This window comes from Neodiprion lecontei, chromosome 4, assembly GCF_021901455.1.
Source record: "Neodiprion lecontei isolate iyNeoLeco1 chromosome 4, iyNeoLeco1.1, whole genome shotgun sequence".
In the NCBI taxonomy this organism is placed as follows: Eukaryota; Metazoa; Arthropoda; class Insecta; order Hymenoptera; family Diprionidae; genus Neodiprion; species Neodiprion lecontei.
Window position 1 is genome coordinate 38,480,974 of NC_060263.1, and position 24,451 is coordinate 38,505,424.

General features: G+C 34.8%; 5 protein-coding genes across 13 annotated transcripts; 3 read left to right on the forward strand and 2 right to left on the reverse strand.

Annotated features, from left to right (window-relative positions):
- Window positions 1-508: 508 nt before the first annotated feature.
- On the forward strand, window positions 509-4,120 carry LOC107216824 (protein LZIC). 3 transcript variants are annotated; one of them, XM_046738418.1, is made up of 4 exons: window positions 509-654; window positions 1,136-1,307; window positions 1,450-1,585; window positions 1,678-4,120. In XM_046738418.1, exons 2-4 carry the CDS (start codon window positions 1,207-1,209, stop codon window positions 2,038-2,040), a joined length of 600 nt encoding a protein of 199 aa, XP_046594374.1. In that variant the 5' UTR covers window positions 509-654; window positions 1,136-1,206; the 3' UTR covers window positions 2,041-4,120. The 3 variants fall into 3 exon arrangements, with proteins under 3 accessions (XP_046594374.1, XP_015509617.1, XP_015509609.1); XM_015654131.2 differs by having other exon boundaries at window positions 512-654; window positions 1,178-1,307; XM_015654123.2 differs by lacking the exon at window positions 509-654 and having other exon boundaries at window positions 809-1,307.
- On the reverse strand, window positions 2,542-16,275 carry LOC107216662 (zinc finger MYND domain-containing protein 11). Of its 2 annotated transcripts, XM_015653922.2 has the most exons (9): window positions 16,039-16,275; window positions 11,954-12,364; window positions 11,384-11,714; window positions 10,924-11,237; window positions 10,645-10,674; window positions 9,836-10,207; window positions 9,585-9,764; window positions 5,590-5,772; window positions 2,542-5,492 (listed from the first exon to the last, which is right to left on the reverse strand). In XM_015653922.2, exons 2-9 carry the CDS (start codon window positions 12,347-12,349, stop codon window positions 5,370-5,372), a joined length of 1,929 nt encoding a protein of 642 aa, XP_015509408.1. In that variant the 5' UTR covers window positions 12,350-12,364; window positions 16,039-16,275; the 3' UTR covers window positions 2,542-5,369. The 2 variants fall into 2 exon arrangements, with proteins under 2 accessions (XP_015509408.1, XP_015509414.1); XM_015653928.2 differs by lacking the exon at window positions 10,645-10,674 and having other exon boundaries at window positions 16,039-16,269.
- Window positions 16,276-16,453: 178 nt separating this feature from the next.
- LOC107216760 (pyridoxal phosphate phosphatase PHOSPHO2) lies at window positions 16,454-18,061 on the reverse strand. Its single transcript, XM_015654050.2, has 2 exons — window positions 17,874-18,061; window positions 16,454-17,603 (listed from the first exon to the last, which is right to left on the reverse strand). The coding sequence occupies exons 1-2, from the start codon at window positions 17,934-17,936 to the stop codon at window positions 16,875-16,877; spliced, it is 792 nt and encodes a 263-aa protein (XP_015509536.2). The 5' UTR covers window positions 17,937-18,061; the 3' UTR covers window positions 16,454-16,874.
- Window positions 18,062-18,212: 151 nt separating this feature from the next.
- Window positions 18,213-20,280, forward strand: LOC107216771 (ras-related protein Rab-18-B). The gene is made up of 4 exons (XM_015654061.2): window positions 18,213-18,591; window positions 18,861-18,978; window positions 19,059-19,376; window positions 19,495-20,280. Exons 1-4 carry the CDS (start codon window positions 18,524-18,526, stop codon window positions 19,654-19,656), a joined length of 666 nt encoding a protein of 221 aa, XP_015509547.2. The 5' UTR covers window positions 18,213-18,523; the 3' UTR covers window positions 19,657-20,280.
- A 138-nt stretch (window positions 20,281-20,418) lies between these two features.
- LOC107216612 lies at window positions 20,419-24,296 on the forward strand. 6 transcript variants are annotated; one of them, XR_006904067.1, is made up of 7 exons: window positions 20,419-21,649; window positions 21,763-22,049; window positions 22,112-22,298; window positions 22,381-22,745; window positions 22,846-22,956; window positions 23,029-23,065; window positions 23,222-24,296. XR_006904067.1 is itself a non-coding variant. In XM_046738414.1 (6 exons), exons 1-5 carry the CDS (start codon window positions 21,215-21,217, stop codon window positions 22,928-22,930), a joined length of 1,359 nt encoding a protein of 452 aa, XP_046594370.1. In that variant the 5' UTR covers window positions 20,419-21,214; the 3' UTR covers window positions 22,931-22,956; window positions 23,029-24,296. The 6 variants fall into 6 exon arrangements, 3 of the variants coding, with proteins under 3 accessions (XP_046594370.1, XP_046594369.1, XP_046594371.1); XR_006904066.1 differs by having other exon boundaries at window positions 22,846-23,065; window positions 23,202-24,296; XR_006904065.1 differs by having other exon boundaries at window positions 22,846-23,065.
- The last annotated feature ends 155 nt before the right edge of the window (window positions 24,297-24,451 follow it).

A 24,451-nucleotide genomic window follows, 5' to 3' on the forward strand; every position in this document is an offset into this window, starting at 1 on the left:
TCTTATTGGGGGATACATCGGAAATATTCCGAACATAACCGAACGTCGAATAAGACCGTCTCAAGCTCAGTCTTCGTCAAGACGGTCTTGAATGAAATAAGCTAGCGCTTGAGACCAAATTCTTGACGAAGACCGTCTTGTTTTCCGACTATGAATACATAGCATCTCAAGACGGTCTTGAACGAATAAGACGATCTTCACCAAGACGGTCTTAAGCACCGCCTTGAGACCTGACTATGAATACGGGCCTTAGAGCATATACTACTGAGGTAGCTTCGCGTGTAAAGAAAGTGGAACGGAGTGAGTGAGAGTGAGGTATATGTTGGTTATAATCTGTCTCCTTCGCTCTACGCCTGATTGGTCGATACGTTTCCTTTCAGCCAATCAAATGCAGAATGAGAGAGACGGAGTACCTAGTGTATATACCTTTCTCTCTCATCACGTCGGCTGGATTATCGTCAAGGCGATGGGATGGGTAGCTCCCTCCCTCCAATAGTATATGCTCTCTAGACTGTACTACACACACATCACTAATCAGTGAACTTGTGCCATAGAGGTTCAACTATGCGTTCATTGGCTCGCGGCACTGAACTCGGAAATGCACTTACTTTCTGCGGAAATAGAGAAACGGCGAAAAAGGACGCTTCAGAAATTGTAAGCCTTACGTTGAGTCGAGATAATTATCCTTTCCCACTTCGAGAATTTTAACGTCTTGCGTATGTATATTTATATTGAAAAAAATCGTCACTTGACTGATAAGAATAATATAAAAGTACAAAAATTAATTACGCACCTTGCGTACACATCCAATCTCGACAGGAATAATATTTTTATGACCAACTGCATCGCACTTGTGTAAAACAATAACAAACGAGTTACATATACATACCTATACGTATATGCCCCGTTCCTCTGTAAGGCAAGATGATTGGTTGGATCTAACGGCACGCGTAAACGATTCACTTTGTCGAGTATCGGTATAGATTTGTGCCAATTAAGTTAACGCGTAAAATACGCAGTCTACGTCGTTGAAAACCAGAGCTTACAGTCAACGTATTCTAGAACGAACAATTACATACTCAAAACGAACCGAGAATCTCCGATAATCGTGTTTTTGTAACATAACCTCTTTTAGCAAGTTGTAATGCGCCGCAACGCATTTTGAAATCGTCCCAAGTTTCAGCCAAAATCCACAAAGGCCATACTATGACGTCCCACGGTAAAGCAGAGACTGAAAGATTGCGAAAAAACCTCGAGGAACAGTTGGATAGACTTGTGCAACAGTTAGAAGATTTGGAAGAGTGCCGGTAAATATTTGTGTCAGGTGACGGTTATTGTTTTGCTAACAAAAAATTTCCATTGAGCCAGTATGTTGATTACAGCTTTATTGCTTTGTGAAAAAAAATTATTCCGACCAGTTTTCTACATGATTATTACTCTCACTTATAGGAGCGAGTTGGACGAAGCAGACTACAATGAAACTAAAGCTGAAACAATGGATCAGCTCAAAGATTTTAACGAAAGTCTACAACGAATGATATCTGGAGATATGACGCTTGTAAATGATCTGGGAGCGATGCAGTTGGTAATCAAGTTTTACCTTTCACACGTCTTGTAATAAATATGACTGTCCAAAGAAATAACTCGCTTAGTATAAAATACAACGTTTAATTGTAGGCAACCCAAGCTGCGATCAGCGCAGCCTTTCAAACCCCTGCGGTTATCAGAATGTTTGGTAAACGCGAACCGGCACAGTTGAGAGAACGTTTGTACCAAGTTGAACGTGACGCTAAGCTTGGAAAGCTAAGCAAAGAAGCAAGCGATAGACAGCGCGGGGAAATACTTAGCGCCTTGAAACAGTTGGGGGAAAAACTGAATCAATCCGAATTACAGCTGGTCGAAAAATTATCCCCAGAATCAGCAGCGCATTATAATTTTGTTCAAATAGATGAGAAAAGTCCCAAAGGAAAGATTGCTGTCGCGCTTGCTGGAGAAGAAGTCAGAGCTAATGAAAGTACTTGGAAACATGCCGTCGATTGAAACTGACGCTTAGCTAACATCGGTTGTGATTTTGGAAATTTCGAATCTTATAAGAATACTATGAGATTATTACAACCCAGTTTCACTTTTATTGTCAAATTATTCAAAAATCTACATATTATATATATGCTTATACTATTTGACTACATTTGCATATTATTTTTATGCAGATTGAACCAGTTCATGACTACATCGTTATAACTATTCCATGGAATATCATGTTTTATAATTCATACGTTTTTCTATTATATTAGGTTTGGTGAGGCTGCATGTAATAATGCCATAGAGGCGGTTTTTTCTATACAAGAAAAGTCAAAACATATACCGTGATGTAAAGGGTACATTAAAAAAAGGTTTAAATGCCATTTCCAGTCCTTGGAATTCGTATAAATAATAGATAGATTTTGAGTTGATTTACTCAATATCTTGCTGAAGTTGAGTCGAAGCCAAAACTCCAACTTTTCCTTTTTTTCTCAGCTGCCATGCTTTTTTTTCTCCAGGTTTTAGAATTTACTTCATAGTTTATATAGTTTATAACTTGGACATACAACACATATTAACAGTAAGTGAGGTTTTGAATCACTTTGCAATATATACTTGGAAGTACCATTATATAGGTATGCAAAAATACACTTCAATATAATATCTATATCGGATAATCAAACCATAGTTATGTAAAATGTAAATAAATATTAATATATTCTACATATTATTAAAATTTTTTTACCCAGCAGCTTTATTAACTTTATAAAGAATACACATGTCCAACAAGTGTGATGAAAGTGTAACTGTATAACATTATAATTAAGTTATTTAACTGGCAATCAAACGAATACTAACGGAATCCCCAATGATGGATGGAAATAAATACTTTCTACTTTGCCAAATATTCAAAATGCGTGTTCAATTTGTTTAGAACTGATTGCAAATTCAACGCTTTATGTATTCTCTTTCATGCCAACTTTTTAAAGTGTATACAGATTTGATTCTACAATAACGTGTAAGAAATTTCCCATGCCAAATTACCAAAATTCCGATATTGATTATTTTTCATTTCGTTAATTCTTTTTCTCATACCGGAATACCCATCAAAAACCATTCGTGTATAAATTGAGAAAAAAAAACCTGTCATGTCAAATACTTCAAATTTCTTCTACTCTCTATACGGTTCATCTTGACAGGTTTCTGGAAATTCATAAGCTAATAAGAGATTTGTATGAATTTGAATGAAAGTTTGTATGAATAGTATTTCAGATAGGCACTGTCGTGTGACTTTGGAAATTTTTTTTTGTATCAGCACCAATTATGCAGAGTAAGAATGTTCAGCACTCTGAACTACACACAGAAGACTTGCTGAACCAAGTTTAAGTATATGAAAAAAATCAGCCAAATCAAAAACTGTCAAGGTCGGCGACTCAGTGACTTGGCAGGGCATGACCATAAGTGATCAGGATTTAAATTACGCAGGGTCATCCTGATCACTTACAATGAGTTATAAATTTGTTGTGAGTACTATAAGAACCATTTGACTTTTGAATAAATTTTTATTCCTCTTTCCTACCTTTTTTTTTGTGACCTAATAATATTTATAAAAGATATTTAATATTAACATAATGATTAATTATATCATTTTCACCTTAAATAATATCGATTAGATTAAAGATTGAGAAATAACGGTATGTTGTATAATCAAGAACAGGTTTAAACTGAAATTCGCGGATCGTTTTTGATCAACACAAACCGTTTCTACCGGCAATGAGCAAACTAAAGTGAAGGCGATTTTGGGCTCCCATTATAGTGCGATTAGGGTGCATTATTGTAACAACAGATTCCAAGTTCCCGGAAAATTAGAACGTTTCACTAGTAAGATGACTTGTTCTTAGATTGAAATCTAGTTATCACTCATTGTGAAACATGAATAATCTTACTCTCAAAAATACCTACAGAATAGGTAAAGATTTAATCCACAGGTTTGCTGTAGTAGATCAAGTTTTTAATATACGCTCGTTCAAATGAAATCTGAGCAAGTACTGATCATATGTAACAAATGAAACAACAAACTTTTATTAAAGTTCAAAAATAGGTGTGAAAAATATTCGCCAGACTCAACGTCTGCCATTTGCAAAAACGTATATGTTGATTGGGTTCATGTTTTTGACTTCATAGATGCTACTGTCTTGTGACAAACCCTTTATTGGAGTGGTTTTAAATTATATGATTGCTTACGTATTGTTTCATAATAATTCTTATAATGAACGAAGATATGTGTATAATTATTCCCATAGACAAGAGTAGTATATTATAGTAGTAAAAATACTGACGAGGCCACAAAAGATTTTTGTGAATTTTTATAACTACAAACCGGTTTCGATTCTTTTAAAATATATGTGGGTATAGAATAGAATTTCTCTCTTTGTTAATCAAGAAAGATCATGCTTGTAACGCTGACAATAGTGAAAGAACAACAACAGTTAATTAAAAGTAATTCAAGCTGCAAAAAGCATCTGCCTAGGATTTGTATGACTGACGAATGAATAAGGTATTTGAACTTCAGCTATATCACCTTCCGATATACACTACTCAAATATTCGTAGAAAAATAACGAATGTAAATTCTGTTCTTTTATGATATTCCGGGGAATACGTGGGCTATTTATAACTGATCTTCGACTCATTCAAACATTCACATATTGCTCGTTGTTTACAAAGACCTAAGACAATTACTCCCTTGCTTTGAAAGAGTTTCAAAGCAAGTATAATTTCGGTAATATGAGGAACTTTTACACTATATGAAATCAGTATGTCAAGATGAAATGAAAAGCTTCAAGAACAGAGAGTTTTTCTTCATGTGAGGTCGCATGTACCTAGGAAAAACAGCTTATTAATAATTCAGAAATATAGTCCACAAAAGTGTCCCTCAAAAGTCTGTTTCTCATAGGATAATGATTTCATATTTTATTAATTAATATAGTGTTGAAAAAACATAATGCTGATGCGTTTAGATTTTTTGGTAGATCAATTCAATCCGAATATAATATAATAATTATTGATTTTTTAGGACGTATTGTAGTCGTCTACTAGATAGAGTAGGACGTCTAATAGATTTCTATAGGTATTGCACATAAAGAATAATTCGAACATGGAATAAATTTACAAGCTGTTACTGTATCAATGCATAAATTAGCTACTTTATAGAATTCGGTGCGTATTTTACCTTTTAAGGGAACAGGAGCCCAAATAATAAAAAGGGCAATTATCAACCAAAGTCATTTTAACCAGCTTTTTAAAGCCTTAAACATTTTTTGTACTTGCTTAAAATAGCTGAAAAGTTTAGCGTTTGCGTCTGCAAACTCTTTTATGTTCACGCTGCCAATGGAATTGTTGACATTCGATACTGCAGTAAGCCGTATTCCAGCAACAATGATATATTGCTTCTGCTTCACAGTTGTAGCACTGAAAGAATTTTGAGTCATTGCTTGCACTTGTGAACTTGAAAAAATGCTAAAAATAATTAGTATTAAAGTGGTATTCTTTAAATCTGAATAATTACCCATTGCTTCTTTTTTATCTCTGATACGACTTGCTGATGTTTATCAGTCAATTGACGTATTTCTTTAGCATGCTCTGCTTGAAGTTTTTCCAATTCTTTGCATTTGTCCAACTCCAATTCTCGTCGTAACTTTTCTAATGCCGTCGTCATTGGCTGATCAGAGGTCCTGCGACCTCTTTTTACCTTGAAGAATTTTCATTGTTTCAACAGATTTTATATCGTATTTATGATTCTGATCATACTGACGTGATTTGTAAAATCTAGTGCAAAAACTGTGAGAAATGTTACGTGGGCCAATCCTCTCAACATTTAAAAAAACGCATAGTGAATCATAAATACGATATAAAATCTGTTGACCCTGATAAATCTGCTCTAGCTCATCACACCTTAACAAAAGGTCATGTTTTTAATTTCGCCAGTGTAAACATAGTTGATGAAGAGAAACATTGGCATAAGAGACTAATTAAGGAAATGATACACATTTCTAAGAACAACACTGTAAACAGAAGAACTGACATTCAAAATCTTAGCCATTTATACTCGAATGTGATTTAAAAAAATCGAAAAAACTTTGTTTAGCCAATTTCAATCAGTCACCTCCATAATACTTAATCTCGAAGGTGACACCATATTGTTTACTTAACAGTCAAGTTCAAAATGAATATTAGCCATGCACATTTAGGAACGTCACTATAAGTAAGTCAAAACATCTTTCTACCTGTAGATACACTCTGTTTTTCCTTGGTTTTTCGACTTATTATGTTATAATTTTAATAAGTAGCTAAATTTGTACACAACATAATTTACACTATATATATATTGTACATTTTCAAATTCTACCTCCAAAATAGCATGCGGTAAAACTGCCTTAATCCAATTGTGACTTCACGTCAATTTTCTTCATTATTATATTTAGTTTTGTTTGTTTTTTCTTACTTTATTTAGCATTAAAAAATTTCTTTTTCTTTTTTTTGTTTTTACCTTAATGTATTAAAAATATTTTGTTTTTTTTTTTCTTTTTGTTTTGTAATAAAGATAACAGTCAATGATGACAAGATGCAATTCATGGAATGTTGCTTTTATTTACGACGTTTCGGCAGGACCTCGCCTGCCATCATCAGGTTTTTTAAAAAAATATTATACAGAGAATTACAAAAATAAGCTAATTTGAATTTAACATATTTTACAATTTGAACTTTCGATTAAAAATTTTTAATACATAAATGCCATTATTTGTTATAGTAGTTATGTTGTCATAAATTAATAAAATATTATACACTCACATTTTCAGACATTCCTTAGCTTAACAGTTGCTTCTTACATGGAGTTATAGAAGGAGGTGAACTATCCGTCTGTCAAATTCACCTGCTTAATGTTAGTTATCATAACAATGATACAATGTTATATATTTATCTGTGTGATTGTTATTATACTGGACACTTTGTTTACATGACCTTTTACAACGTATGTTTTTTGCGGAATTATAAAATGTCTACGTAAAGGTGACTTAGATTTTCGAAGTTTGTTCTTTTGTTTACAGTATCATTTGTTGATATGTGTATCATTTCTTTTATAATTCTTTTGGGCCAGTTTTTCTCTTTATCTAATATTATTACATTTTCAAAGTTGAACTTATGTCCTTCAACTAATGCGTGATACGCTAATGCCGATTTTTCTGGATCATGTGTTTTGATGTCATATTTGTGATTTGCGATCCTTTTTTTTAAATGTTGTCAAGATTGGCCTATGTAATATTTTTGGCAATCTGTGCAATTAATCTTATAGATGATATTAGTTTATTCGAGCTTTGGTATTTTAGATTTTAAACATGTGAATAAATTATTTAAAGAGTTGGTGATTTTATACGACACATTAATGTTTTCTTTTCGCATAGTAGGTTTTATGTTCTACGATAGACCTTCAATGTATGGAATTGAACCTACACATTTATCTTTGTTTTTTTCACAATAACCAACGTTAAAACTGTTGTAATCTTTATCAATTCTTTCTTTCTGTAAGTGTCTAATCAGTTTGTTAGGATGGCTGTTTTTCTTTAATGTTTCGCGTACTAGTTTTAGATTTTTTTTCCTAAACTGTCCATTTGAAAGTGCAATGCTTCGATCTAGTAAACCTATCGTGACACTTTTTTTGTATTGTAGTGGATGGTGTGAGTGGAAATTTATGTATCTAGCTGACCAGGTTTTTTTGTGATACCAATCCGTTTGTATTGTTCCCTCATGATTAATTATTAACATGTCTAGGAAGCTAATTCTGTTATTATCTTCTAACTCGTGTGTGAAATTGATGCGTGGATGATATGAATTAGATGCATCGACTAGTTTTTGAATATTATCATATATTGTGTATGCATGTAATGATATCATCAACGTATCTCTTATAAGATGTTAATTTGAAGGGTAAGGAGTTTATGACTGACTGTTCTAGAGTTTCCATGACCAGATTAGCTGCAACAGGGCTGATGGGTGACCCCATGGCAACACCATAGATTTGTCTATAAAAACTGTTCTCATGTGTAAAATATGTGGAGTTTAAGCATATATCCACAGCTTGGATGAATTCTGTTTTTGGAAAGGCAGTGTGTTTTGATATGAGCACCCAGTTTTTCCTAATAATGGCTATCACTAAATTGGTTGGAATATTTGTATACAGGGATGATACATCTAGCGATAAAAGAGAGAGATCATTAGAGATGTTAAGTCCTCTTATTTCTTTAGCGAAGGACCAAGAATCTTTAACATGGTATTCAGTGTTGCCTATGATGTTAGATGAGATTCCTGCACATACTTTTAATATCTTATATGTGGGTGAGTTAATGTATGAGACAATCGGTCTAAGTGGATAATCTTTTTTATGTATCTTAGGTAGAAAATATATTTTTGGTGGTAATGCGTTATGTGTTTTAAGCATTCTACATGTCGGGTCACAAATTCCTCCCTTTTTCGCTATGTTATTGATTTTATCGTTAGTTTGTTTTTCTATTATATTGGTCAGGTCCTTACATTTTTTATACGTATTGGTATCATTGAGTATTTCATTAGTTTTTTGGTTATACTCTTCTCTGTCCATAATGACAGTGATGTTACCTTTATCTGCCTTTGTGATAATAATGTCTTGATGAGTTCAACTTTGAAAATGTAATAATATTAGATAAAGAGCAAAACTGACACAAAAGAATTTTAAAAGAAATGATGCACATATCAACAAATGATACTGTAAACAAAAGAACAGACATCGAAAATCTAAGTCACATTTACGTAGACATTTTATAATATCGCAAAAAACATACGTTGTAAAAGGTCATGTAAACAAAGTGTCCAGTATAATAACAATCACACAGATAAATATATGACATTATATCATTGTTATGATAACTAACATTAAGCAGGTCAATTTGACAGACGGATAGTTCACCTCCTTCTATAACTCCATGTAAGAAACAACTGTTAAGCTAAGGAATGTCTAAAAATGCGAGTGTATAATATTTTATTAATTTATGACAACATAACAACTATAACACATAATGGCATTTATGTATAAAAAATTTTTAATCGAAAGTTCAAATTGTAAAATATGTGAAATTCAAATTAGCTAATTTTTGTAATTCTCTGTATAATATTTTTTTAAGAAACCTGATGATGGCAGGCGGGGTCCTGCCGAAACGTCGTAAATAAAAGCATCATTCCATGAATTGCATCTTGTCATCATTGACTGTTAATACCAACGAAAATTTAATCATACAAGAAACACAGTCACGAAATTCAAACCTCATCAATACAGATAACCTGATGACGGCTGGCTGGGCCCGCCGGAACGTCGCTAAATAAAAATATAAACATGCAACCACGCATGGTCAAATTCTCTGACCCTCTCAGACGAATCCTTCCACATATTTGAGAAAATTCAAGGGTCACGAAATCTTCACATTAATTGATAATGAGGTAAATCGATTATTTAAAAATCAAAAGTACTCTTACCTTAGCTGGAAGAACTTCTGATTGTATTTGTTCAGTTTGAACAAGTACACATTTGGATCTTGGCTCTTGAGAACTTGATGTAACCATATCTTCTTGTGATCCTTCCTTTTTCAAGCCTTGCGGACAAGTGCTGCATATTTCTCTGGCTGGTTCATCTTCAGCAACAGCCAAGAACGGCACCTGTAGAAGAAATTGGTATTTCATCGAGCCAAAAGTACAAGTCAGAAAAAATAGACAAAGTTTGATCGTACTTGTCTTTCTTCACTCGTTTTCCTGCTTCCAGGTGTAGCTTTTCGCTCCTCACTGGCCGTTCTACTCGTTGATTTCTTCAATTTTTCTTCAAGTTCTCCGGAAGTAGATTGCATGTCCGAACGACCCTCAGTACTCAAACGTTCTACCTTTACTCTTAAGTCTTTGAAAATAGTCATCGACTTGCTCGAAGTGGAGTTTTTCGAGCTATTCAGTCCTGGTGATTCTATGTGACGAATTTTTGCTGGTTTGACACCATTTTCATCATCCGAAAGTTCAGCATCTTTTGTTTCAGACTTTGCTAGCTGAGCAAGTAAAGTTTTGTGGCGTTTCAATTCCTCGAATGCCCGGTTCCAGGCTGCCGATCTTTTGATCTACAGAAAAAAGAAACATGTATTAATTTCAGATAAGCAAGCACCCGCTTCTTCAACTTCACCTTTTTTTGTATTGATATGAGTAATATCGAAGGAAGTCTATCGTCAAAAAAATCATAAGTTATTAAATCTATTTAATAACGCACAAATTCTTGCATGCCTAAAACCTGGATGATCTAATAAAATAGAGCTAGTCATGCTTTAAATAACAAATTACGATAATAAATTGAACTTGAATACGATTTCGAAATGTTTTATTCAAATTTGGTACCACCAACGTGTTTTAAAATAAAATATCGAACAGACCAGGAGGAAAGTATGATTATTTAATATGTGTCAATGCTGTTTGTAGAATGTTCAAAATTTATAAAAACAAAGAGGTGTGTCAGCTATTTAATAGATAACACAATCATTGTGATTGAATTTTGATGTCGTACCTTAATTTCCTTCCATTTTCCTTTCTCTGACTGCGACGTGAAAAGTAATTGAAAATCAAATTTGGTACTAGTCATTGCGTTTTAACTATGATACAATTCATACTATTGCATAATTATGATAATTCATATCAGAGAATATAGTCAGTAGGCGTATTACGCTGGGAATCAGTGATTCTGCTCAGCATCGCGATTAAAACTCTGAATTTTTAAATTTAAATATATCACAGAAAGGAGATGAATAATTTTGAGTGCTAATCTATAATAATGTGTTAGTATCACCTGCAGTGTGTTTAAATTGACCGTTATCGGGCGTATGAAAATCTTCTCAATGTTTGCCCTCATATGATGGCCGCCAAAAAATCGCACATCATACACGTCATTGTTTATTTGCATTACTTTGGCTGGCCAGTACGGATATCCCTTCTGTTTTGCATAAACAAGTTGATGCGGTGGGTTGCAAGGTGTACAAAACCATAATTTCTCAGATTTTTCATTAGATATTCGATAGCAATCGGCACAGCGACGAATCTCTTGTAGATCGTAGCAGCAATCCTGGTACATTGTAATGCCCATTTCGCCTATCGCACTACTTTCTGAAGCAAAAAAATTAATGCTTTTAACGCTAAAGTTATTTTGGAATACTTATGGAAGTTAAAGTTTGCACGACATCCAAGTCTGCTTCTTAAGGTGAAAAGTTTTCAAAGAGAAAATCTTCAGATTGAAGCCAATTTTTGCTTACCTCCATGATACACGATTATATTATGCATTATATTATGCGCGTCTGTCTCAAATTCCGCAAGGTTGTTATATTCTTTACGTTTTGTTTTTTTATCCATGATAGCCAAGTCCATGTGATTCTTGATCAATATTCCTGGACGCCAAGAATCCTCTCCCTCACTAACCCAAGTTGGCCCTGAGTAGCCACCTGATGGTGTGACAACCGGCGTATTATCAAAAACAATCGTTCGATTTGTAATCTCTGGTGGTAACTTTGCTTTTAAGTGACCACACGTAAAGTTAAGTATATGATTCAAGTCGGATTTGTCACCGAATACGTCATTGTTTATTTTCTGTAATGAAACAAACTTTTAAAACTCCTTTGCACTTTAAAATTTTTTAAATATATTTAGAACTGTGGTACGTTACATTTAATCGTCATTTTAGAGTTCACATGTACAAAAAATTTACAAAATAGTCAAGAGCTATTTTTTGTTAGAATCAGATCTAACTTAATGATACTGAGATATATTTGTAACCAATGAACATATGAAATGTGTGCGATGTGCAAAATATAATAAGGCAAACATACTTCACAAAAATTACAGTATTTTAATTCGAGATTTTCTGGGACGTGGCATTCCTTGTGGAATACTCTGTGGCATTTTTGGCAACATTCGACCACTCCTGCTCTTTGGCATTTATAACAGTACCAGTCGTGTCCATCAGTCTCAACTAATTCAACAGGAATCCTATAGCTCTCTTGTTCGACACCATTTTTATTAGCGACTTTTTTTAGCTGAACGAGCCCGTCTTTGACTGCATTGTTTAAATCCTCTTGTACAGTTTGCTCGGACTTTCCATACATCCGAGCTATGTGACGCCTGACTCGTTCCTCGTTTGGCAAAGTTCTTTGATGTACAATGAACTTTATGCTATCCCAAATACGCTGGGTAACCACTGGATCTGTCCGACGGCGTTCAGCCATGCTGACGATTTTTCACTGTTGAAACATAGGCCGATTAAAACGTCAGTTCAAACATATAGACGGAAGTTTCTCATTTTCAAAAATCAACAGCCCAGACTCAACGAATGTAGAAAATGGACATTTCTATTCCTCCCATAGTTTGTCCGTATAGATTGGGCGGTGAGCAAGCCCCTATATTTTACACAGTACAGTTACGATTGAGCCTAGATTTGTTTTGATAATAAACTGACCCTCATATTCCTGCATTTGGTAATCTCATACCCTCATGCTTTACTCGTCAAGACTCAGTCTGTTACAGAAAGGCTTTGAAATTATTACTGTTGAACCAGTGAACAAAGAGGGAATTCAGTTTTTCTATGAAAACGGCCTAATTTTCTGTCTAAAAAGTTATTTCGACAACAAAAATGTGAGCAATAATTCATAGTTAAATAACTATATAAGTAATCAATTGTCAACATGCACACAATGGTATTGGGTTTTGCGGGCTACAGTCTGTTGCTATCAGGCTGCATAGCGTTGATTTTTTTGCTTAAAATCGGCTGTTTCAAAGACATTCTCAAGACCCCGTTACACATTCTCTCCACATCGGACACGTTAATTTCTGTAGTAACATCGATAATATTACTCCTAAATCAGTCAATACCGTTGAATAATTTTGAACAAGATCCAACAATGAGTGTTGAGGAAGAAATATCTGATCGTCAACTATTTTCACATCAAGAACAAAAGGAACTACGTCAGAACGAAACGTGCATGAGATTTTCTTACAAGTACGACGACTCTTGGCTTGCTAGTCAAGATATAAATGGAACCGCACCAAAGTGCGTGTTTCAACACGTTTTAATGCATTATGCAATGTTTCTAGTGCCATTTGCAAACGCATTTATTTCGCTTCTAATCTATTCAATGCAATGCAGCAGTGGAATATCTTGCATTAACAAAAGATGCTCAAGTTTAATAAGAATGTCACAAAATTCCAGCAACGATAACGGTCATGAACCAGCTAATCTTGGCTTGCGAAAAAAAAATCTCCATGTGCAAGAGGATTCGAATGCTATCTCCAAAGCTCCAGAGGTGGATAACGAAGCACAAGAAACTGTTATCAATATTGCAGACATGGAAAATATTACTAAGAACACTAATAACAAGTCCAAATTCACCGGATTTGGATTAACTGTACAGTGGCTCATTCCAGCATTGGTAACAGCTATATTGTATTTTTCTCGAGGTCAAGATATGGATAAAGTGCGTGAATTAAGTGAGATGGAATGTGTTTTCAAAGTAAATTTTCCGCTAGAATCATGTTATGAAACTAACTCAGGTAACGTTGAGTCAGTGATATACCACGAAGAGAACTACAGTGAATCAAGTGGATATTTTGAAGTCGATGACCCTGACACAGTTATGAGTTCTTATCCACATTCTGAAAAGATTGACGAGGTCGTACTCAGAGTCCGCAATGTACTTGAATCGGTCTTGAAGAAAACTTGCAATAAGACAAGTGAAATGAAGTACTCTGAGAATTTCAAACCGTGGAATATCACGAAATATGTAGCAGTAACAAATTTGACACAGGGAATAAAAAGCAATGAGAATGAAATACTCGAAAAACTGGCTAATATACAGGAGACATTGGATAGTAAATATCCTGAAATTTATAAAAACTACGAATGCGAGTCTAATAATAACAGCGACTTGATCAGAACATTTCCGGAAGTACTTGGAGCTATAGATTCGATAGTTTTCGATGAAGTGCTCGTAAAAAAAAACAGGGTAACTTCAAAATTAATACCCCTGATCACAAAAATGAAACCAGAAGATTTAATTTATCGGGAAATAATTGCTGCAGACACATTAACAAGGAATAAAGATATACAAGCATCCATTAACACTTCGACAAACGAAGATCAAGATAAAAATGAGAACCAAACAGCTGGATACAAAGCGGCTACATACGGAAATAAAACTACAACACATGAAATTGATAAAAATATAGAGAGAAAGTTGAACGGCCAAATCTACCCAGATATTATCAAACGGATTCGTGACACCGTTAAACAAGTTGAAGTGAAAGCACAAACAGGAAACTCGCATGATAATTATGAGGTAAATCGCGTGAAATTCGATACTGGCTTGTTTCATAAACAATTCAGCGACAATGAGGTGGAAATTTCTGCACTGAACCCAAACGCAAGGAGTATCAATGAAGATAAAAAGACTGTGGAAAATTTTTACGCAAAGAACGAGGGCAAACAGATGTTGCAAGTACCGGTGTACATGGATGAGCGCTGTTTGTTGTCTATGAAATTTCTCAAAGTACACCTGTTGATTCTTCTATTTTTAATTTATTTCACACCACTGTTCATTTCCGTTACTTTGCAGACTCGTGCTATGTATGCGTGCAATAATATCTTGGACAAAATTGATAGAACTGACAAGAAAAATTCGAAGGCTTCTCCGGTCACCAAACGAACATTGGTTTCAGATCAAACTTTAGTTAACAAAGATCCACTGAAACCTGGGTGGTTTGGAGATGAATCTGGTACAATGAATAACGATTTAGGGGAGAGTTCAAGTGGCTTAGAGAATCTTAAAGTTATTCAGCAGTCAAATATTATTCAATCTGATCGCAGTGCAGCTATACAAAGTGTCCAACAACTAGGCTTCGATTCAGAAATGCAAAAAAATGAGGAAACTGGTTATAAAAACGTTATGCACGAGATAAAAAGCGTGCAGATGCTGTTTGGTATTTTGAAAAAAACTTTGATCTTGAGTATATTGATGTGGACGCCTGCCTTTATAGAGATACTTAGTAAGGTATTTTTATGCAGTTCAACGCCTGGGTGGCTAGTCGATATTTTGTATTTACTAGGCGTGTCTTTTGGTATTGTTAAGAATTATCTGAACGTCAGTATAGCAAAAATTAATAAAAATTCAGGTGATCAAATGTTTGTGAAGGAGAACAGCATCCTTCCTAGCACCTATAACTAGTAATAATGTATTTTACCCGAGCAACGTAAGTTGTGTTAGTAATTTGTATAAACTAACATAAAATAATAACAGTATTAATATTTTATACTTAATTTACTACCAATTTGTCTATATACCTAGTGGAATATCTTGGCTTTCTAGCATCATTAAAAGAAATTTGATATTTAAATTAATAAAATAAGTGTATCTCAGCTTCGTGTAGCGTGATATGGCAACTATTCGCGGTATTACGATTATATTGAAAAAATTGTACAGATGTACTGTAATTACATTAAATACGATGAAATTTAATGTATATACTTCAACAGCGAAGATTTTAAACACATTACGTAAGCAAAATTTCATTGTTGCCTTTCAGTCTGATCGTAAAGATGTAAAATATGTGAGTAGTTACATCTGAATAATTATTTGAACAGCTATAAGATGTGAGAAATAAATGTATATTCAGATAAATAAAGAAATTCATGAAAAATTTTCATCCCGAATTTAGATTTCAATGCCATGCATGATTATTTGCGAAAATTCGCTACGCGAGTTTATAATGATAAGCGTCCGTCTATGCGAAATAATATAAAAAATTGATTGATCGAAATTTGTTATCAAAGCTTGCAAATATCGACGACAGTAAGTAAAAGGCAAGTAGGTGAACTAAATAAAAAGATAAAAAAATTACACTACATAAATGAAAATTTACTTACCACAAGTCCTGCGTCGAACGATCAAACGATTTTTAGAGGTCGATTAATCATTTATTTTAACGTCAGGTTGAGTTCTGCGAAAATTTTTGCAACTCCTGTTCCATATTAATATTTTCAGGAGGGTAAAGTTATCCGTGAAACCGTAAATAAACTCACGTTCGACAGAACACGAACAAACTAATGGAGACGTAGACGTCACGGCTAACCTAAAAGTTGCGCGCGCAACCGCGCGAAAATATTCGAAATTTGAACTGATCTTAATTTCATTTTCTGGGAATGGAGATCATTGACATTGTGGATAACTATTAAAATTACTTCGAGGAAGAAAAAAAACCATCAGCTATTACATAACTTAGATGTTATAAATACAGGTAAGTAGATGCTTAAACAGGTAAGGCAGAAATCCACCAACAAAAATGAAAATATTAACGACAATATTTACAATTGTCACGAGATTGTTGGCAATGTTCATTGATAGACTAACAAACTTTTAACTATTCCTTGATATTTTGTTTCTTCCCTAGTTAAAGAATCTTTAGTCGGTTGTGGATTCGGAATTGAGTGGTTGGCGGGTGACGAAAAAATTGTATTCATGATATATATCATAGGGTGAGAAATCGGGAGTTGGGACTGAAGTGTAGCGATTAATCTCGTCACTAGATATAAAGACTGAGTCAAGTAAAGAATGATAGGAGCAGTATGCAAGGTACAGCATAACTGGAAGAACTTGAGAATCGAATTGAAGAAATGCCTAGACTGAAGGGTTAGCCTTAACACAATATCATACGATTACAATCAAATGTCATTTAACTTTATTTTTATTATTAAACTCTAGTTTACTCAAGAGAGACGAGAAGTTTTTCCAAAATGTGCGTACCATCGTTCCACGGGCATATGTGCGCTGTAACTTGATGCGTGCCGTTAGTTTTTGCTTCATTTAAAATTTTAATAAGAGGATAATTCGACCTTGGAAAGGCAAAATCTTTTTCCGACAATCTCAGAATGGGGCAAAAATCATTCCGTCCATCGCCGACGTAAGCAACTCTCTCGAATGAGGTTCCATTTTCCAATGACTCTTTTATGTAATTTTGTAAAATATGCCCCTTACAGAGATTTTTTGTGCTCAATTCGCACCAATCTTGCAGATGATACATTTCAATTTTCAACAATCCGTTGTCGTCGTATTTAGCGGGATTAGTAAATACCCGAGATATAGTATGACTCAATTTTTTATTCTTCAACCAGCGCTCTATGAAAATTGAGTTCGAGTCACTTATTATTATAATATCGCAATTGCTCTTGTGCAATCTTTCCAACAGATCCTCCATCCCGTTTACTGCAGGTATATTGTCTATAGCGGCATTTATTTGTGTCTGGTTAATGCAATTTGCATGGAGAAGTTCGAAGATTCTCTGCATGTAGGCGGTCCATCCGTCCGATCGATACATGCCTCTCACTGATTCTGGTAATTTTTGTTCGGGCAGTAGCTTCCGGACTACAATATCCGTATTGTCATTCACAATTGTATGGTCAAAGTCAAACGCGACTAGAAGTGGTCGAGACATCTGTTAAAAATATTGTTAAATCAGGTACGATTAAGAGAAAAAAATTCCTAGTCACCCTTATTTTTCGACCTTGCATAAGTTATGCAATGGTGAATGAAACTTTTCATTCGACGAATCTACCAATACTTTCTTTCAATTTTCGTCGATAATATCTATAGTTGCACGGTTATGTGAAAGGGGGAAAAAAATAGTGCATCGTTTCACATGCTCGTTCTTTTACAAACTCAGTTAAGAGTAAGCACAGTATAGGAAAACTTTATAAGCACCCACCGTTGAAATAACCCTTTTGAAGTAAATAACCGCCTTATTTATGTGTAATTGAGTTTGATTCATGAAGATCAACGATCAGGCGAAAATATCATCACAGAAACGTGCGACGATGTGCTCGATACCAGGGTTTGGCGAATACTAAACCTTCAGCCTGACATTCGTGTGACAGTTCGCAAACATTTTTGAGGTTATTGTATGCCACGAGCGGCAGCGACATCTGTACGTTGATCGCCGCGTTATAATTAAAAGGATGATGAAAAACAATAAAAAATAACTTTACGTCGTCACTTTGCAACTGTATCTGATTCAGTGGATCTGACGCGCAGTAAACTCGTTATTGTTTTTTTCTCTTTCGTTTTAGTCATGTGTGCAATTTAGCACCTTATATGATTATTAAAAATATTGTGTTTGATCATCTACACGGCGAAAGTAACTCGCACGCACATCACACCCGCACAGCGGAACTGTAACGTTGATTGAACCAAAGGATTGATCAAAGAATTGTGCTTTCTGTCAGTGCCAGGCTTAAGGCTAAAAGTCGAACCACGAGTCGTTCGATTTTCGGGAGTTTAGAGGTGTTATTTGGTGCCGACCTTTCAGTTGAAACTGCAAACTTTAATTGGGGCCATTTTGAGGATAGATATAGTAAAATGGACCAAGAAGTTTTGACAACGCTCAAATTACTAATGATAGGTGAAACTAACGTAGGAAAGTCTAGGTAGGTATCGAATTTATTGCCATATTATGTTACTCTGTAAATTCTAACCTCTGATCAGTCTACGATAATTAATTAATTAATTGTTTAATCCGCATAAGTCAACTAATATTTGAACCACGTCAGTAGGCTTCCGTTAAAAAAGTAGGTAGATTTTTCAAAAATTGAAGCAACTGCCGTTTGGTTAATTTGTTGTTTTTTTTTTGTCAAGTAAGTTTCAGAACTCGTGATATCTTGTGTTTTCTTAAATTACACGGTTGTCCTGATTTCAGTATATTACTCCGATTCACTGAAGATGAGTTCAATGAAAACATGCAGAGCACAGTCGGTATGGATTATAAAACTAAACAGATCACCATCGACGGTAATACGGTTAAACTCGCGATTTGGGTATGACGACTACTTCCTGAAACTATTCCATAATCAGACGCCAACAGACTTGACAGCATGTAAGTTAATTATTTGTCCAGGATACGGCCGGCCAGGAACGTTTTCGTACATTAACGCCAAGTTACTACAGAGACGGGCAAGGTGCAATTCTAATGTTCGATGTAACGGACAGACATACATTTACGAAGCTTGAAACTTGGCTAAACGAACTCAACACTTACTGCAACAAAATAGATATTGTGAAAATGGTTGTGGGGAACAAAAATGACTTGCCCAACAGGGAAGTCAGCATGGAGGAGGGCTTGGAATTTGCTCGGCGACACCAAACTTTGTACATTGAAAGTAGTGCAAAAACTGCTGACGGAGTAAGGTGCTGTTTTGAAGAACTCGTTGAAAAGGTGGTGTGACTTGTTTCACGTGGATACTTTTGAGCTCTTGCTACTCTGCACATTTTTCAATCTATGAAAAAGAATTGTTCCGTTAGTTGAAAATATATTTATGATTTTGCCTTAACAGATAATACAAACTCCTGGACTATGGGAAGCTAATTCAACAAGAATGTACGGTGGTGATAGTTTAGGTGGAACGAGGCATCGCCTGGGTAAAAGAGGAGTTCAATTGACAGACGATTACGAACCACAAAATCCTTACTCAAATTGCTATTGCAGTTTAGTTTAGCAAAACATCACAAGCTTCAAATTAATTTTACACGCCAATCACTCCAAACTAGGTACACTGGGATCAGCTTGTGGTATAGCGAAAAAGAAAAACTAAACCATAATAATGTCTTCTCTGGCTAATTTCTATTGACCTTAGTTTGTAAGATAACCAATCTGGAATCCGAAGGGATTCTTTAAAGAATTCCATACACGAAATGGTCTGGAGTAATGTAAATATATCTATGGTGCATATGATGTGGAGAACGTTTTAGCAATTGATAATTACTGATCAAAAATCTAATCTTAACGATCAGACAATTCGATTATCTGCATTATTCTTCAAATTTTTTCTATGCTATTTTTTAATTCGGTTTTTGTAATGCTACTTATATTTGAAATTATAAGTACACCCTATCCTATTGCTAATTGTTCAGCTGTTTTTGTAATACTAGCACTCCTTATTTTAAGAATTTTAAGGTTCATATGCTTGGCCTTTTAGTTTTTGGTCTGTCATACAATAATTACTTCAGATTTCTTAAGTAAATGGTCGAAATAATTTTTCCTCTCGAAATTTTTTGTTTGTACATGTCAACTTGTAAAGAGCATATTTATTTGTAAATAAAAGAGCCTTTCAATAATCGTAGATTCTTCAAACTTTTACCTGACTCAAATGGCATTGTATCGTTATTGCTGAAAATATCTTGTGAAAAAAAAAAGATCGAAAGTAGCATTCATCGCAACGTAGATCAGGACACAATGTGATCGATAACATAAGCAGATGACTTCATTGACAAGGACCAGTAATTGAAAGCAGCAAATTGGTATTGTTTTACAATTGCGTTGGGGCTAGTAGGTTTAGTCATTGATCAATGAGTCATTTGACATTGCATAACAGACATCCTGACGTATTGCTATGACTAATATGGAATACGAAGGAAAACTGTTCGAAGTATCGGAGAAACTGTCAACCCATGGCTCCAAATACAATTACAGTCCTGTTTCTAGTGATTGTATGGCATGCGCCGTACGTGTGACAAGTCGAAGACATAAAGAATTAGAAGAACAGGTGACAGAGTTATTTACACCCTGCGAAAAGTATGATCATAGGTGAATTATCTTGCTTGATTTTTAGCAGAGCGTTGTTGTTTGTGGACCTTTTCCAAGCAACGAAGATGTATGTTACTTGCCTGAGACTCTTGCCAAAGAAAAATACCGAAGAGCTCAATTGCATGTAGTAACCACTAATCAAAGGGTCAAGGTTTTCGGCAAGTGGACCGAGGAAAAATTATTGGCAGCATTGACAGACCGATTACTGCAAAGAGCTACCAGTCAACCCCCCAAACCTTATGAGAAAATTCCCCCACTAAAAATTAAACAATTTTCTGCTGATATACCTTACTGTCCGATTGTTCATAGGGGTATATACAGCAAGGATATTTTGGGACGATTGTACGGCAGTGGTATGGCGTAAACATTGATTAGGAAACATAATATAATACAATATATATTCCATCTTGTAATAGAAAGTATTATTGGTCATATTTTAAGGTGTGTCAGAATCGCTTGTTATAAGAGCAATGAAATTTGGTTTAAAACATCTTAAACCGGAGGATCTGAATTACTTTATCCAGTTTGGAGTGTCCATTCAAACTTTACGATCGCATAAACTCTGGAATGAGTTGACTGACGAATCTTTAGCTACGTCTCTGAGAACTATGGGCTTTGATGATAATGCTAGCAGGAAAATAATATTGAACGGCATGCTGGTACAAAGCGAAATTTGTTTAATGCAATTAATGCTCGCGGGCGTTGATGTTCCTGGAATTCTTAATTGGCAAGGGGAAAAGATCGATGTAGGAGCTCGAATGATAAAATTTTTAAGAAATTTAGGAATTCCAGAAGATGTACTGCAACTAATTGTTCAGAAAGGTATCGATGAAGAGACTATGGAGATGCTTAAGGATTTGGGGTACACGGAAACAGAAGAAGAAGAACATGTGGGAATGCATGAGGTCTGAAATCATTATGAATGTAATTATGCATGAAAAATATAAAAAATGCAATGTATGCAGATGTTACACTACTTGCCACTCCCAAGTTTGTACAACGTATACTTTCAATGTAGGTACTCATTTGCGAATGCGATTTGACTGTCCTTGAGTCAGAAATTTGTTCAGTAAATTCGCCACCCTCTAATACTAACAGCTTGAAGAGTTTAATTCCAAAGCCTGATAATAGCGAAGCCGATTTTGAAGCCGAAGATACTCGCGTATGTTTTTCTGATATAAGTAGTTCAACTGTGTCAAATTCAACGTCGAGTCAACAGACTCTAGTAGATTGCAAAAATGTGCACGTAAAACCAAAAGCGCTAACAAGCTCAGAACTTCTCACCGAACGAAATGAGTACTTAAGGTAAAGATTTGCGAGTTCAATTTTTCACTCTGGTGTGTACAATTTTTGAAATTTATTTACAGGCGAACAGTAATGGCACCATTAGCTTGGGCCATGAGCAGAGCGTTACAGTACAGACCATCTGATCCAAATCATTACATAGCATGTCAACTGCTGCGTTGGAGATATGGGAACGTTTCCAAACTGGAAATGAAGGCTGTAGAGGACTTTGTAATTGCTAGAACAATCGAAATGGACAAAAAATTAATGGTTTCAAATAGCTTTGATAAAGTTGGAGAAGTTTTAAAAGTTCACTTTCAATTCTGTTCATGAGAGTAACATTACTTTTAAGGAACAAAAACGGAAAGAAGAAGAAGAGTTGATGGCCAAACATAATTTTGAAGCTTTACAAAATATTCCTTGCCATCCGTGCTGGCAAAATCAACAAATTTATCGTGTTAAAGAGCGGTGTTGGAAATGCATTAAAAAATGGGTACCTAACTACGAGCGATGCGAGTTGCCTGAGATTTGTAGTTCGTGTGAGGTCGACTTATCTGAGATTTTGAACTCTGACACGGCAACAAGTAGTACTGGAGATAATCCAGAAACAGAAAGTGCTGTACAGACTCAGAAAGTAGCCATTCTAGATAATAGAAATATCTCATCAGACGGTCAGTACCGTTATACGGAAAACTTGGACTTGTCAAGTTATAACAGGCTAGTGAATATAAAAATATCTCTTAGCAATGCTGTGTCTCTGCTCTGCCCAAATACATTTGTATTAAAGTTTTTAACGAGATATGGTTTTCTTTTACAGAGTTGACGAATTGTACGGAGAATATTTCAAATCGGATTCTTACGAGGAAAATATGCATATAATTTCAACCAAGTCTGAAGCATAGATGTTGATACAGCATGAGAACTCTATGTACAATTTTAAGTATTTTATGAATATTGCTATGTTGGTAAAATTACCGATTTCTATTGCTTTAAATTACAGTTTAAAATATACTACTACTACGATCAGATATATGAAGGTAAATTTGTGCAAAATAATTTTTTTCTTGTTTCTATGAAAGAATGGTACTACTAATACATGATATATGTATTGATCGCATGAATATTTTTTGATTTTGTTGACTATTCAACTTGTGATGATAATCTGATTAATAGAAAAATAATATTTGTGAAAGCGACGACTTCTCTCGGCGCTCATGTTTATGAAAGGGACGCACTTGGGACGAGCATCTCTGGTTTTTTTAACTTCGCGCCAGCTGCCCGGACTGTTTATGCAAGGCGATAAGTACCTAGGACAAGTGGGCCCCACGGTTTGCGAAGCAACGTTTCGACCGGCGAGGAGACGATCACTTCTCGATAGAGTTCCAAGCAAGCAACGTCGTCCTTTGAGTTACTTAAGATTATACGCGACGCTGTACGTTTGTGCAATTATATAAATATAGACTCATTCCGCTATTCGTTATTCGCCATTTCTTACATTTGGAAAATATTATAACCGAATTAGATTAGAAATATATTGAATCGATGAGAAAATTCAATTGTGGACAGAGCAATCATAGAAAATTCGTTTATTTGCTAATCAGAATCGTACAATTGTTATACAACACTTGATCATAATATTTGAGTACTAAGATTCCATCACACATACAAAATCAGATGAGATGAAAAAATTTAAAACATTGCGAATAGAAAAATATAATAACACACTGGCGGTGTTTGAATTGTACAATGATAACTTTTCTATGATAATATGTAGAAATATAATAAATTTCGGTTAATAAACAAATACGGATAAGTAATCTTCAAACTATTGGATGAAGTTAAAAGTGAAGTACTGGTGTATTTATGAATAAACCAAATGCAGTACTTCCGTATAAAATTCGAGGTTTTATTGAAAATGTAGAATAATAAATACTGTACGTATCGGTTGGGTATAATAGTATAATAATGTAATAGGCAACAATATGCATCGTTCGCTAAAACTTTTTTTTTTTGGACGCACTGATAACTTTTAGTTAATCATAGATTGTGCTTTAACAGGAAGAACACAACGACCCGCGTACGAAAATAGGAAATTCACAAGTTGTCATGACAGACTTGACGTAAGAATGCAGGGGAGCTATCTCTTTAGTGAATCATGGTATTCCATCATTACCTATTTTAGATGATTCCCGGGGTTCACAATGAGTACGTTTTTTCGGTTTACATTGAAAGTCTTGGTACAAGTTAGAGCGAACGTCAATAAAATAGCAACGTATCAAAATATATTTTTGCATCTATTTGTTTGGTCTATATCCTGAGCTACTAACAAAATGGGGTTTCACAAAATTCATTAACGTCCATTCATGAGTTAATTGTTAAGTAAAACTTGGAAGTACAAAGTAGGAGGGAGATTGCTAAGTCTA